General features: G+C 37.2%; 1 protein-coding gene across 8 annotated transcripts in view; it reads left to right on the top strand.

Annotated features, from left to right (window-relative positions):
- LOC129764172 (protein yippee-like) overlaps positions 1-2,157 on the top strand; it is a 318,646-nt gene extending 316,489 nt beyond the window's left edge. For all 8 annotated transcript variants that reach the window (XM_055763016.1, XM_055763017.1, XM_055763015.1 and 5 more), the window contains 2 exons: positions 799-907; positions 997-2,157. In XM_055763016.1, the coding sequence (XP_055618991.1) occupies positions 799-907; positions 997-1,086 (199 nt within the window). In that variant the 3' untranslated portion in view covers positions 1,087-2,157. The remainder of the gene's footprint in view (positions 1-798; positions 908-996) is intronic.
- The last annotated feature ends 11,476 nt before the right edge of the window (positions 2,158-13,633 follow it).

Genomic DNA, 13,633 nt, shown 5'->3' with positions numbered 1-13,633 from the left:
TACATGCCATACAGCGGCTGCCACGAACAAATTATTGCGCGAAATGTTCCCCGGAAGATTAATATCGAAAAACGGCGATTATGACTGGCCACCGAGATCACCTGATTTGACGCCTCCTGACTTTTTTTTTATGGGGATATTTAAAATCCAAGGTATACACTGGTAAACCAAGGACCCTGGCTGCGCTGAAAGACAGTATCCGACAAGAAATTGCTGCCATATCGGCCGAAACTTTGGGCAAAGTGATGGAAAATGCCGAAAAAAGGGCACATTTTGCGGTCAAGGTCAGAGGCGGTCATTTACGAGATATCATAATCAAAAAGTAATTAGAACAAATCTCCTTGGACCAAAATAAATTAATTTCAAAAAAAAAAAATTTAAATTCCACTTCTTTACTTTGCTATTGCAAAAACAAATCCTTCCACTTTAAATGGCCCACCCTGTAGTTGAGCTACAATATTCTTCGAAGAACGGGAATTTTAGTGGTATGTGGACACAGGAAAAGGGCATGTTCCTTAGGGTGACTACACTCCCTCCGTTCCCCTACTTCATATCCACCATAAATTTCCTAGGTGTACATTTGAGAATTACTTAAAAAAGTTATTAAACTGTTTTTAAACATTGTTAATTGTACATTGTTCTGATCTAACTCCAAAACGCATTGAGCTAATCGACTTCCTTCGAACATTATACCTCGAAATTATGTTTGAGATTAGCTTTGTGAGATATTTGATGTTTTATTAATTAGTTTTGAAGGTTATACTCTTGTTTTCATCATACAAATGCTTACTTCCGCAGGGTCAACGTTGCGTGTGGCCAGGCCGAAGAACGCGTCCTACTAACCGGTTTACACGCCGTAGCCGATATTTACTGCGAATGCTGTAAAACGCCTCTAGGATGGAAATATGTAAATATCGTTGTCAATCGTGTCACATCGGACATTGCCCTCTGGATCCCTTTTTTCATTTAATTTCTTTCTTTTTTTTTCATTTCTAGGAACACGCTTTCGAATCTAGCCAAAAATATAAAGAAGGGAAATACATCATAGAACTAGCTCATATGATCAAGGAGAACGGATGGGATTGATCGCCGAGTCACTTTGAGAAACGTGTAAATTAGTTTAGTGAATGCAAACAAAATTCGCCACATTATATGAAACAAACAAAAAAAAAGAATAAGGAAAGATGCCATCCGGAATGGCTTATTTTTCTGCAAAAGAGCATTCTACTTTCCAGTCATAGCGTTTCCTTACTCAAACAGGAAAAAAACAAACAAACTGTTTTCATCGCCCAATCACCCTTACGACATATGTGTAACTGTGCAGTTATTTCCTATCCGCGTTAACCCGTTGTTAACGTGTTCGTCTTATTTTGTGATCAATCATCGAACGGCGTCGTCATAATTATAGTTGAGTTTTTTTTCTTAGTTAACAGACATTCTAGAAGTTCATTCTTACATTTTACCTGTAAGAGAAATCCACGATACACGATTTGGAACACTGTTTAGTTTAACGATAATATGCTTATTCTTTTGAATCCCTATTTAGTAGAAGGAAACATTTATTTTTCCTGCAATTACAAGATGATTAACACTATTTTATCAACTAGTGAACAAAACTATGAACGATAAGCGAGAGAAGAAAGCAGATTGACGTGTATACAAGGGGAATGCGTTTGTTCTATTGCACGAGTGGGATGGGAGTGGGTGGTGACCGAACAGGTTTCACCCGGCCGCCATGCCGTGCACTTGACAGCTGTCAAGTGCAGAACAGGCAGGGGGAATTTTACAGGAGAAGAGGAGGAGGAGGAGGAAAGCTACGCGAGAGAGAATATGCGAGAGTGATATTAGTTTTACGAATGTTTCAAGTGAGATAACATTTATAAGGAATCGTATTTTAGTCGAAATATACAAGTTTAAGAATTTAGCTTTAGTTTCGCGAAACATACAACAAAACTGCAAGAAAGAAGACAAACACTTATGGTTTTATAAATCAGAAGTTAGATAATTGCGACAAAACATGAATGCAAACCACAACTATGTCTGTCACTAATCAGTACTGTCATTATTCAGTTTAAGTTTTCTTTGGATAGCGAATGTGATCTTTAAAATATTGCAAATATAATGTATTTTTTAATAAAAACAAAATATTTTAATACAGTCATCCGTGTTTCTTTTGACTTTGACGACTGGTAGCGGTCCGATGGATGGAGACCGGGAACCCATCAGTCGCACAGGAAACACATACATAAATAGAGGAGGCTCTCAAGCTTACCATCCCAAACAAAAAAAAACCCGGACGCGAAATAATAACGGAAGAATTTTACTGCCATCTAATAGAACTTCAGTGATGAAGTCAGTTTAACAAAACACAAAACAGTAAGCAACATAATAACATGTTCGCGAAAAAAAAAACACCAGCAAACAAACCAAAAAAGTATAACCCGGAACAGCGAGACGATTCGTACGGAGTCGTGATGTCGCACAGCGGCTCTCACAGTGAACTGATCCGTTCCGCCGTTCGGGAACGAGACGCGTTCAGTTGGTCCAGCACTCATATGGCGGTAGGGTACTAAAATGATTAATCGCAAATCGAACCAGTACTTCTAGTGTAAACACGTAAACAAATGAAAACAAAAAGTTATAACATGAATAAATCCGCGCAGTTGTAGTGCATCGGAAGTCGAACCAAGCGATTTAGCATTAAAAAAATACTTCTGTCCAAAAAAAACACGAATTAATAGTACCGAACTGATCTGCTGGTCCTCCATTGTATGTAAACAATTCTTTATGATTTTTCAGAGTTGTTCTTTTCAAATTTAATCGAAAAGATAGAAAAAATAACAAGCTCTCAATTGTTATTTTTTCTATCTTTTCGATATCAATTTCCTCTTTCTTTGGAACAGTCTTGAATGTAGAGATGACGATGGAATCTACCACATAAGAAGGATTTAAGTTGGCCCATTTAACTTATAGTTGATCAACTTGACCAAATTATAAAGTTAACCTGTATTGGGTTCATCTGGAACATCTCATTGATATATATATTTTTATGTAAATCAGTTTCATCTAAACTTTGACGTGTTCTCGGTCAATTGATTTATTTTGTAAAGGTGGAACACTAGAAACAATCTGACATGTGTATATTGCCAGAGTAAAATTATTCGTTTCATTAGTTATTTTTCATTATATCGTGAATACATTAGGGGAAATCAGGGTTAAATCGACACCCTTAGCATTTTCCCCTATATCCAAGATATCCCACGTTTCTTCGACTTCAAATTGTTACTGAACCTCTCTTAAACTTTACGTGAACCGTTATAGTTGATCATTTTTCGAGTAGAACTCATCCTGTTAGGGTAAAACCGACACCGTTAGAGAAACGAATTTAATCTTGTTACGATTTTTTGTTAACATGTCCTGCTCAACGTTTGTTCTGTTTTCAGCTGAATATCAATCAAGCTCTGTGTTTTGTCTTCTAAACATAAACATGAGGCATCTACAAAAAAAAAGTGAAACACTAACCTGGTGTCGGTTTTACTCTGTTTGAATAAGCAATAAGCCACCTACCGTTTCACAAATTACGCTGAACAATAATATAAGATGAATTAGGCTCGTAAAAAGTATTGAATTTTACTGAATTTTCCCACTAAAACATTTAAATGCGCTTAGTGAAATTTTACACATTTTACATTTTTTACCTGTTTGCTAATCGGTTTTGTTGTTTGTTTTGACAGCAAAGTGACTTTCGCAGCTGTAGGGTGACTCGAAACGTAAAAAAAGACATGCATATATATTAGGGTGCCAATGAATGTATGGGAAAAAATCGACCCTAAAATATCAAAAAGTTACCCTATACAAAATGTTCACCACCTCGAAACAACACTCTATGCCGAAGTTCAGCTCAATCGGACTTAAGGGAGAGTGGCGCAAAGCGGTCAAAGTTTGAGTTCTTTGAAAATCGAAAAATCACCCGAAAGGGGGAGTGAAAGAAATCGGGGTTTTCAAAAAAAATGTTTGATGCCAAATGTCTTAAAATTGCATGAAACGTCGGAATCTAGTGTCATCTCTAAATTTTTTTTGTCAATAATCGACATTGGGTGATTTTTCGATTTTCAAAAAACTCAAACTTTGACCGCTTTGCGCCACTCTCCCTTAAGTCCGATTGAGCTGAAATTCGGCATAGGGTGTTTTTTCGAGGTGGTGAACATTTTTTTTTGAAATTCGAGATGACCATTTTCATATATAGGGGAACCCAGGGCAAGAGTGCCCATCCGATTATTTTGCCTATTTCCATCTTTTACAATGATTTAACTACAGAACTTTGTTTTATACAGATACTGCATATATCTCACATATTATCTGCAAGAACCTTAAATATTTTTTATTGGAAAACAGATAAATACTAACTGAGCTTCTTACAACTACAATCTATATAAGAAAGCACAGGCGCAGATTAACGAAATACCCTCAGTTTCTATATGTTTGCATGACTCCACCCATAAATACAAATAGAATAATTATTTTTCTTCAACTTACTGTATGAGCTAATTTAAATCGTACGCATTTATTTCAATAAAAAAAAATTATTATCACTCAACTCCCGGGGCAAAAGGAGCCATTATTACCGGGGTAAAAATGCCATAGTCGTAACCTCGAATTCGATCTGTCAAACGCAAATAGTGTAACCGTGGTTGTGTTTGTTGTGGTCATGGTTTGTAAATATGAACGGATTTTGTCCCGAAACCAGTGGCAGATGGAAACTATGGTTATTGCCGTACATTTTGTAAATTATGGAGACGAGCTGCGGAGGAATATAGTTTGCCCAGAAGAACATTTGCCAAATATGTGCAGAAGTTAGGCCGTTTTAAAACTGTATTTCCTAAACCACAGGAAGAATAACTCGTGAGTCACATCCTTAATATGCAGAAGTTATTTTATGGGCTGACAGCACGCGACATCCCGAACCTAGGGTATAAAAGCGCAGAGTGAAATAATTTAGATCACTCTTTCGACAAAACATCCAAATTGGCCGGAGAAGATTGGCTTGCCGGTTTTCGTGAACCCAACAAAACCTTGAGTTTGCGTTCTTTGGAACCACCGTGAATTTCACAGTGCTTTTTTAATCAAAAATTATATTTTTATAAGATTGGCACTCTGGGAAAATACAAGCCAAAAATATCATTTTTGTAAACGAAACATTTTCATAGTAAACATATCTTTCGAACAATTTGATGCACTAAATAGGAGTATGAATGAACAAACCAGCAAAAAAAATGGAAAAAATATAATAAAAGAGGATTCAAAAACGCGTATTAGCTTTATTAGTATTACTCTTGCCCCGGGTTCCCCTATATGGGACATCGAAAAATTGATAAAAATGCTTCTGTAGCTCCTAGCTTAGCTAGCTCCTCTCTGCTTGTTTGTAATTCGGGGAAGATTACTCTCTGGAGCTACCAAATGTGGCTCGGACGCTTACGGTAGGCCAGATCGCGTAGAGCGCACAACTGACGGGATGCATCTACTAATATGATCCGTTGGTACCACGACTTCTAGGATTTGGCCGAGCAGAACCAGATAGTGAGAAGAAAATAGGAGGGGAGAAGGGATGAATGGGAAATTTTCGGATGTCTTACCGAATTGAATTCGGTTCTCATATATACTCGCTGGCTGCTCCTGTAAATTTTCCTGGTGGTCCTTCTTTCTGGTGGGCCGATTTCTAGGTCGTGATATGCAGTGACGACGGCTAGGTTTTCTTGTGACCTAAGACGCTCCTGGATTCGTGGTCGGATTGAGAGTATTTTATTTATTCCAAGCAGTGTTGCCACCAGAGATGCCTGATTTTCTAGGATTTCCCAGACTGTTTAGCACGCTCCCTGATATCCTGACGAACACTCAATTTATTCTGATTTTTCTGAAATGATCCTGATTTTCCCTGATCTTTGTACTCTTTACATTATTCGTATTAAACATACTGATTTCCATGTCAAAGTTTTCTGTTATGATAGTTCCCCGGTTCGCACTTGTATATATCTTACATTAACTTAAATTCGCAAAGCTGTACTAATTTTTGTTTTTATCTCTACCCTCAATTGTTTCGTTGCTAAAAACGTAAACGTAAACGTAGGAATACGTTTCAGAGTGTAAAATTTCCCAAGAGAAAATTTTTGAATCCACAGTCAATATAAAAAGATTTTATATGTAATTTGTTCGTCCGATTCAAAGTAGAACCAATTTTAATGATGGAACTATGGTAAATATATCTATAACCGTACTAAATATCATGAAAATTAGAAAAAAATCAGCAAGTCTTCCACTGCTGATATGCTTTCCTCATTTGTTGAGTAAAGATTCATTCCAAAGCATGCATCATGAATTCAGTGAAAATTTGAATATTGATTTCTCTGCAATTGACTGTAGTGATGCTGAAGGTTTTTCGGAAAAAAATATAAACGATCAAAAGGTCAGGCGAAACACTAGTATTTCCGCTTATGCGATACCATGCTTAACTCTTAACGTATCGGGTCTTCACTTCATACTCTTTTTCTGGTCGGATTTGGAACGGATTCTGTATTATGAGCTACTACCAAGCAACTTGTTTCTCACATGTATGGCTCGCAGCAGTTTTCGACGAGGAGGAAAACATGTTCTGGGAGGATAGAATATTTAAGCTGTGTGAAAGATGACGAAAGATTGTGAAACAGAACTATGGATATAAAATTAAATTATAATGATTTGATTGAAAATTATGTTTTTGTTTTCCCAAAAATCGACATTAACTTTTCGCACAACCCAATATGAGCTATCCTGATTTATCCTGATTTTTATTTTCATTTTTCCTGATTTTTAAAAATTATAGTTGGCAACCCTGGTTACCACTTTTTAATATGTACCAAAGGGGTCAAAAATCTTTCTCATCCGTACTTTTTTTTTTCAAAAATCTGTACCATCGAAAATATTCTTTGTGGGGAAAAAATAATTTATTAGCATTAAAAAATATTCATTTATTTACTGCAAGCACTATATTTACATTTGCAAGTCATTCGTGTGTTTTATTATGCTTATACATAGTTTTTTTGAATCTAGATTGCATACTATCATATTTTTTTTAATTTTCGAGCTGCCACCACGATGTTTGACCAAATCCTTTGATCTCAAAAAAAAAGCGTTCATCGTATCGTTGCTGAGCCGATTCAAACCTTAGTTTTTGTTTTGATTATATTAAAGAAAAAATCGCTCGACAGTTGTCGAGGAGTGAGACACAGAGAGGACGTTACAAACAAGGCATCGAAGTGCCCAAAAGGCGAGCGAATTCTTTTTAGGCCATGTCAATTAGGTCAATTCTTTTTAGGCATCCAATTTTTGTCCAGCAACCCTGTACATGCTCGTTTTCTGAAACTGTGATTTCCATGTGGAGTAATCTTATCTTTGGGCCACAGAATTAATTCTCCACATCTTGTACATTCCCATTGTAGAATCCTGGAAACGCTTCTAGCACAACGTTAATACTAGTCAAATTGAAAAACATTTACATTGCCGTAGACTTGAGCGTCGAATCATCAAACTCGAATCTTTTTCTGATTTGTTTGATCAGCTCCACGAAAAAAGTAGGGTCTGAGTCTAGGGGCACGGACGGAAGTTTGACGTAGGAATGTGATTGTTCAGAACAGTTGTTTTTTAAATGTAGTCCTTTTCATTGTTCAGGAATCCGTTAGTTTAGCTCTTTTGAAACTCCAAATAGTAGCCCTGAAAAGAGCCGTTTGTCATATGCACTCATAACCGCTAAACGGTTTGTAACGAACAACAAAAGAAAATATGAAGTTCAACTGTCTAACTGAAAATGGTTAATGAATATCAGTCTTATTCTAAGGCATCGGGAGCAGTAGCGATAATGTTCGTTTGTAGACTATCACAATCAGGTTTTACTGCTCAATCAATGTCATTTTTCGCTGTTCAATTGCCCATGTTGCCTCAGCCCGTAAGACATTCGCTTGAGATGTTCGTCACCCCGTCATATTCAGAAGTCACGTATCCGCTCGTAAAACATACCTCTTTTATTCGTTAAATTGCTAACTTGTTTCATTATTTCCACTGTTGATGTCTCAGGTGAAAAGTTTGCTGGATAAATTTGCCGTCTAATTGTGTATATTATAACATATATCGTAATAACGATTCTGCGTAAAATGCATTTGAAAACTCGAAGAGTGACCCCCCTATATATAAATCAAAGACGTAGTCCTACGTCAAAACCTTCCGCTGTCCATTGTTCTGATAATCTCTTCTGCTGCTATTCCAACCTAAAATTTTTGTCGTGATGATCTTCATATTTGATAGCATTGAACATTTGAACAAAGTAAGATTCCTTGCAGATATTAGTGAGAATGATCAAATCAGCTTTCCATGTAGCATCATGCATTCAGGTTTTTCAGCCTGGAATAAACGATTCAATCTGTTGATCTGGGGCAAAACATACGTCGCACTGTACAACGCGAATTCTTTCAGACGATCCTTCCAAGGAATTTCGTCCTTATGAAACTGATCAATCATTGCATTGTAAATGCTTTTATGATCAGCAGCACCAAGCGATACTGCGGCGTAAAAGTCATCATGTACCTCAATGTAGCTTTGTTCAAATGTAAGGAATTTTAAAAATGGAGAAAATCTTTGAAGAAAATTTGTAATCTGTACCAAAAATAACAAAAAAATCTACCAAAAATAACGAAAAAGTCACACGCTCTATGGCTAGGAAATGAATCACGGTTTGAAATAGTGATCCATGCGGCGACAGCTTCTAACGGGAAAAATCAGGGAGTGTCAGTTTTACCCACAGCGTCGGTTTTAGCCCTGATTTCCCCTTCAAGGTTTCATACTTGTTATAACACAATTGGTTCTGTCTTGTTCCTTCACTCACATTCTTTGTGTGGACACCGACTGGACAACATCGTTGCTGGACGAGCTGGACGGCGAGGGATCGAGTGCCTTTCTCAAGGCAAGAGGATGGAGGGGGTAGCGCTGGAGTAGAGTAGAGTAGAGTTTTCAAAGGGCCTTTCTCAAGGCTAGAGACGAATGAACTGAAAAAGTTTAAAGTCTCTATAATACAATACCTTCCTTCCTTCCTTGTTCCTTAACATTCCTCATTGCTCGTGCTTTTCCCCGAATATGGTCGATCATCTTTTGCACCAACTGTTTTCCCACTTGTTTGGTCATGATTGTTTGAACTTACTTACTGTGCTCACGGTTTCTCCGTTCTTCTGCAATTTTCCATTTATAATCGAACAGTATTCCTCTATTGGACCTGGACCCTGGATTGACAGAATGTTGTCCGAGAATAGCCTTGCAGTTTGTTTCATCGTTCGTAGCGACGCAATTTTTCAAGCGTTTCTTTGCTTCTTCGATTACATGCGGTCCGGTACAACTTGTCTTTGAAACATTCCAAACCAGTCCTTCTTCTTTGCATTTTGGACATATAAACATCTGCTATTTCTGATGCGTCTCTTGATGACAACTTCCGTTTGAAGAGGATTTCCACTAGGATTGGGGGATCTTGGATCGATATTTAGAAGGACGATTTTTTCAATTCCGACTTTCGATTTTTTGGACCCTTTGTACTCGAAAAAATCGCGAAAATATTTTTTTCTGTCGATTTCTCCGATCTAAGAAAAACTTTTTATAAATTTTAAAATTTATTTCTCAGTGTTTTCAGTGTACAAACCACTTAACAAATTTTAATAATATAATGGGCCCTATTATAGAAATCGAGGCGATAAGAATTTTGCTCGTTAACTCAATTTTACTATTATAGAAATCGAGCAATTCGATAGCACCGAGCGAGTGATAGCTATCGATGCAAGTGTCAGAACTTTTCGAGTTGTTTGGTTCACTTGTTGCATATCTTCAGAGAATTATTTTGTTTTGGCTTGCATCCCTTTGGGAAACTTTTCGGAAACGCTTCAATATATGCAATTTGTAACACATGTTCGTTTGTTTTGATCAGCATTTGTTCTACGGTGCTGCCAGAATAGTCTATACAAAGTAAGTGTTCAATCCAGCATTATTTATATTAATCATGTTATAACTTATAATGCAGAATTTACTTCCAACGCATATTTCAGTGGCTGAAAATGAGTGGCGGAAGAAAAAAAAACCAAATCACCACCAGTTTGAACGGCTCCTTGAAACAATGGAAGCGAATATAGACATTGCTCGAGGTTTTTCTGGAGTCAGTTCTAATATAATCCCGGTGTAGGAAAAGTTGGAGGAATTCAGAGAGAAGTTTAATACACTGAGACCACCAATGCATCTAGGTTCAGAATGGCAGAAAGTAAGTTTTTTTTACGATACACATAACTTTCATAAGTAAATTTTATCATACTCTTTGAATTTCTTTCAACCGAATTTCCTGCCTAAAAATTGCTTACTTCTACTAGCATACATTAGTACGTTATTTTTGGCAGCAATTTTCTTTTTTATTGTTATACTATACCAAACTATACCACTTTCACTACAATAGATCAAACTAATGGTCGGAGTGGTTTAATGCTCTATACCATATGCTAAAGCTATCCTGCAAAACAATAATGATTTTATTTAAATTACAGGTTTGGATTGACATGAGGGGAAAGGTGAAGAAAATACTAGCACGCAACAAGCGAGAATTTAGAGCAACAGGTGGTGGCCCCAATACAATAAAGCTATCGACGCCGCTACAACAAGAAATCGACGCTAAACGAGAATTACATGTTGCATTACATGCATAACAAAAAATAACCATACACCAACCAATCATAACCATATTAACACTTTTGGAAATACATTTTCATAGCAGATGCCTAAAAAAAAGATTTGGCATCGTTTTAATAGTGCTTCATGAAACATTTCAAACTTGTTTCAAAATATTTCACCACAACCGCTGACATTCGAGCTTGCTAACGAATCGAGCAGTTTTCCTCGATTTCTATAATTCCAGATTTTACTCGGTGTGATAGTGATAGTGATTGTATCGAATCCTCGATTCGATTTCTATAATAGGGCCCAATGTTAATATTTGGACCGCTTCATCAAGCTTGTTGACAAAGTCAGTCTAATTTTTCTATGATTTATTTCCATACAAATCCTGAGCCACTGGACACTGGATATCTAATAATGATTTCTCAATTTCTAATAATGCTATTTCAATCAATTTATTTGATCAAATGGTTCCATGACGGCACAAGAAAATGTAGTGGCTAATTGTGGTCTTTATGCTGGGAAAGAAAACGAAATACTCTTCAAATAAAAGACGACAGTTATTAATTTGAAAAAAAAGTCTTTTGGGTTTTCGAAGACCGATTCAGTAAAGATTGATTCTCTGATACCGATTTAATCAGTGAATCGATCACAACGCCGTTCAGAAAATCGATTCGTCAAGATCAATCTCAATTTTAAAAAGATCGCCCAACCCTAGTTACCACTTTCGAACATGTTTCAGGATCAGCTTTATTTTTCTACCAGTTTCAGGTTTTCTGGCGATAGTCAGACGGTACTCAATTCATTTCAGGACATATCACACAACGGTTCAGCCAATTCATGCGCTCGTTCCGTTGGCCTGGTATGATGCGAACAACATAGAAATCATATTTGATACAGAAAAGGTAATTTTGTTTCAAAAGTGTGTTCATTCCACCTGTAAATCCATTTTTGCCATTGTCGCTTTGGGAAACGAAGCTCAATTTCTTCAACGCGAGATGAACGCATTCTGACAACAAATTCCTACGTTGGTTCTTAGCGTAATTCAGAAGTTTTTGCTCTGATGGCATTTATCGTATGATTGTATTTTTCGTGTTGAACTTTTATTTCCTTTGTATGTAGTCTACAGAAAAACGAAATAGCAGTACTCTCGAATAGTTTTAAAACAAATTCTCGATTTATTTATTTGATATTGTTTTATTTCGCTCGGCTGGAAAAGCCACCAGCTCGGTATCCTGCGTTTTCCTGTCCTTCTCACATGAAAATAGACTCTTGCACCCAACTATGATTATACACGAATGTTTAGAAGCAATCTTTGTTATTTCCTAACTACGCAAAACAGTTATCAGTTTATGAAACTATCGATTTTAGACGAGCATCGTCAGCTCCAGATAATCGTGTGTCAAAGTTACAAACAGTTTACTGTTTCGCCTGCAGAATATTATTAGTTGTACGGTGACAGGGTGTCCGCATCTCCCAGGGAACTGAGCCATCGCAACGACCAGTTAGACAGCGTAGCTGTAGCAGTTTTGGCTATCTGGGATTTGATGATAATTTGATATCGCTCATCATAGTTGTAGCTTTGGGAATAGGTGGTCCGCCAAAGTAGACTCTGCAGAAAAACTGACAAAACAGAGTCCAACATGATTTCATGGAATTTAATCGATTTTCGGACAAGGTCCACTTTTGTTTTGTACAGAAAAGTATTCATATTTTTTACCATAAATTGGAAAACAAAATACATGAACAAATTGTGCGGTGATTTAGTTCTATGACTCGACACTCAGCAAAAGGTATGTTTTAAACAAAAACGGCTATTTCCGGCAGGCATATCGTACTGTATATGTCCCTGATATAACCATAATCCCTGAAAGAAAGAACAGCGACTTGGTCATTCCCTTCTCGTTGATCATCAGCCACAGAAGGGCATTCTTCGGGATCTTTGGGTTGAATATATGTTTGACGTCATCGCTTACCTCTTTGGTGGGGAACGTAAAGAACCCGGTCCCCTGCTAATCCCACAAAGTGTCTCACGATGTTTCACTCCGTGGTGGAGCTGACAGTACGAACAAAACATCGAGCGTACGGTTTTCGCCATGGCTGCTGTAAATCAACTGATAAGGGCGTCGAAGTATTTTTGTAGAAGGCCTCATAAACGTAGGATTCAAGTTGAATTTGGTCCATTGAATTATTTTCTATGGTTCTGTTTTATTGGCCTCCGAAGTTAGTCCATTATTTTTCAAGTATACGTTACCGTCTACTTTGCTATGAGCTTCATCATCTCCGTGGTGCCCCGTCCAGGATCTAACTTAACCCTCTACCGCCTTAACCCTCTAAGTTTTTTATTCATCTAAAAAACCAACTCCACTTTTATCTCGAATTTCCGACTTTCAACATAAAATACTGCTAGCAGAAAGCTGCCAGCATAAAAACAATGTGTATGTGTGATAGATTAAAATATTCTAAAGACGTTCTAGTGGGGGTGAACATTGAAAACAATGTCTGCATAATTTGAAAAGAGAATCCGCGAAGCCCGTCTAAAGGCGGGCTTGGGCTGTAGAGGGTTAATATGAAAAGCGCTATACACAGCGCTTCACTTACAGACACTGCAAAAACGACGTGAATTTCTTCAGATACAGCTCATTTTTGAGCTCCTAAACAATAATCTTGACTGTTCAGAACTCTTGAACAAGCGTCGCATCAACGGTCCGGGTAGATCGACTGGACAATATGTTTTCTTCCGGCTGGCTGCGCATCGTGCTCTATACGGACAAAATAATCCTTTCGATATTTGTTGTCAATGTTTTAGGATTAGGTATTATTTTTTTTATATTGAATGACTAAAAATGTTTTTAACTTAAGGCCAGTATTCTAGTCTAGAATTTAAAAAAAAATCAATTTTTTCTCCTCA

The sequence above is a fragment of the Toxorhynchites rutilus genome, chromosome 2 (assembly GCF_029784135.1).
Source record: "Toxorhynchites rutilus septentrionalis strain SRP chromosome 2, ASM2978413v1, whole genome shotgun sequence".
Classification (NCBI taxonomy): domain Eukaryota; kingdom Metazoa; phylum Arthropoda; class Insecta; order Diptera; family Culicidae; genus Toxorhynchites; species Toxorhynchites rutilus.
Note: the sequence above shows the minus strand (reverse complement) of the source record. Positions and strands in the feature narration are given on the sequence as shown.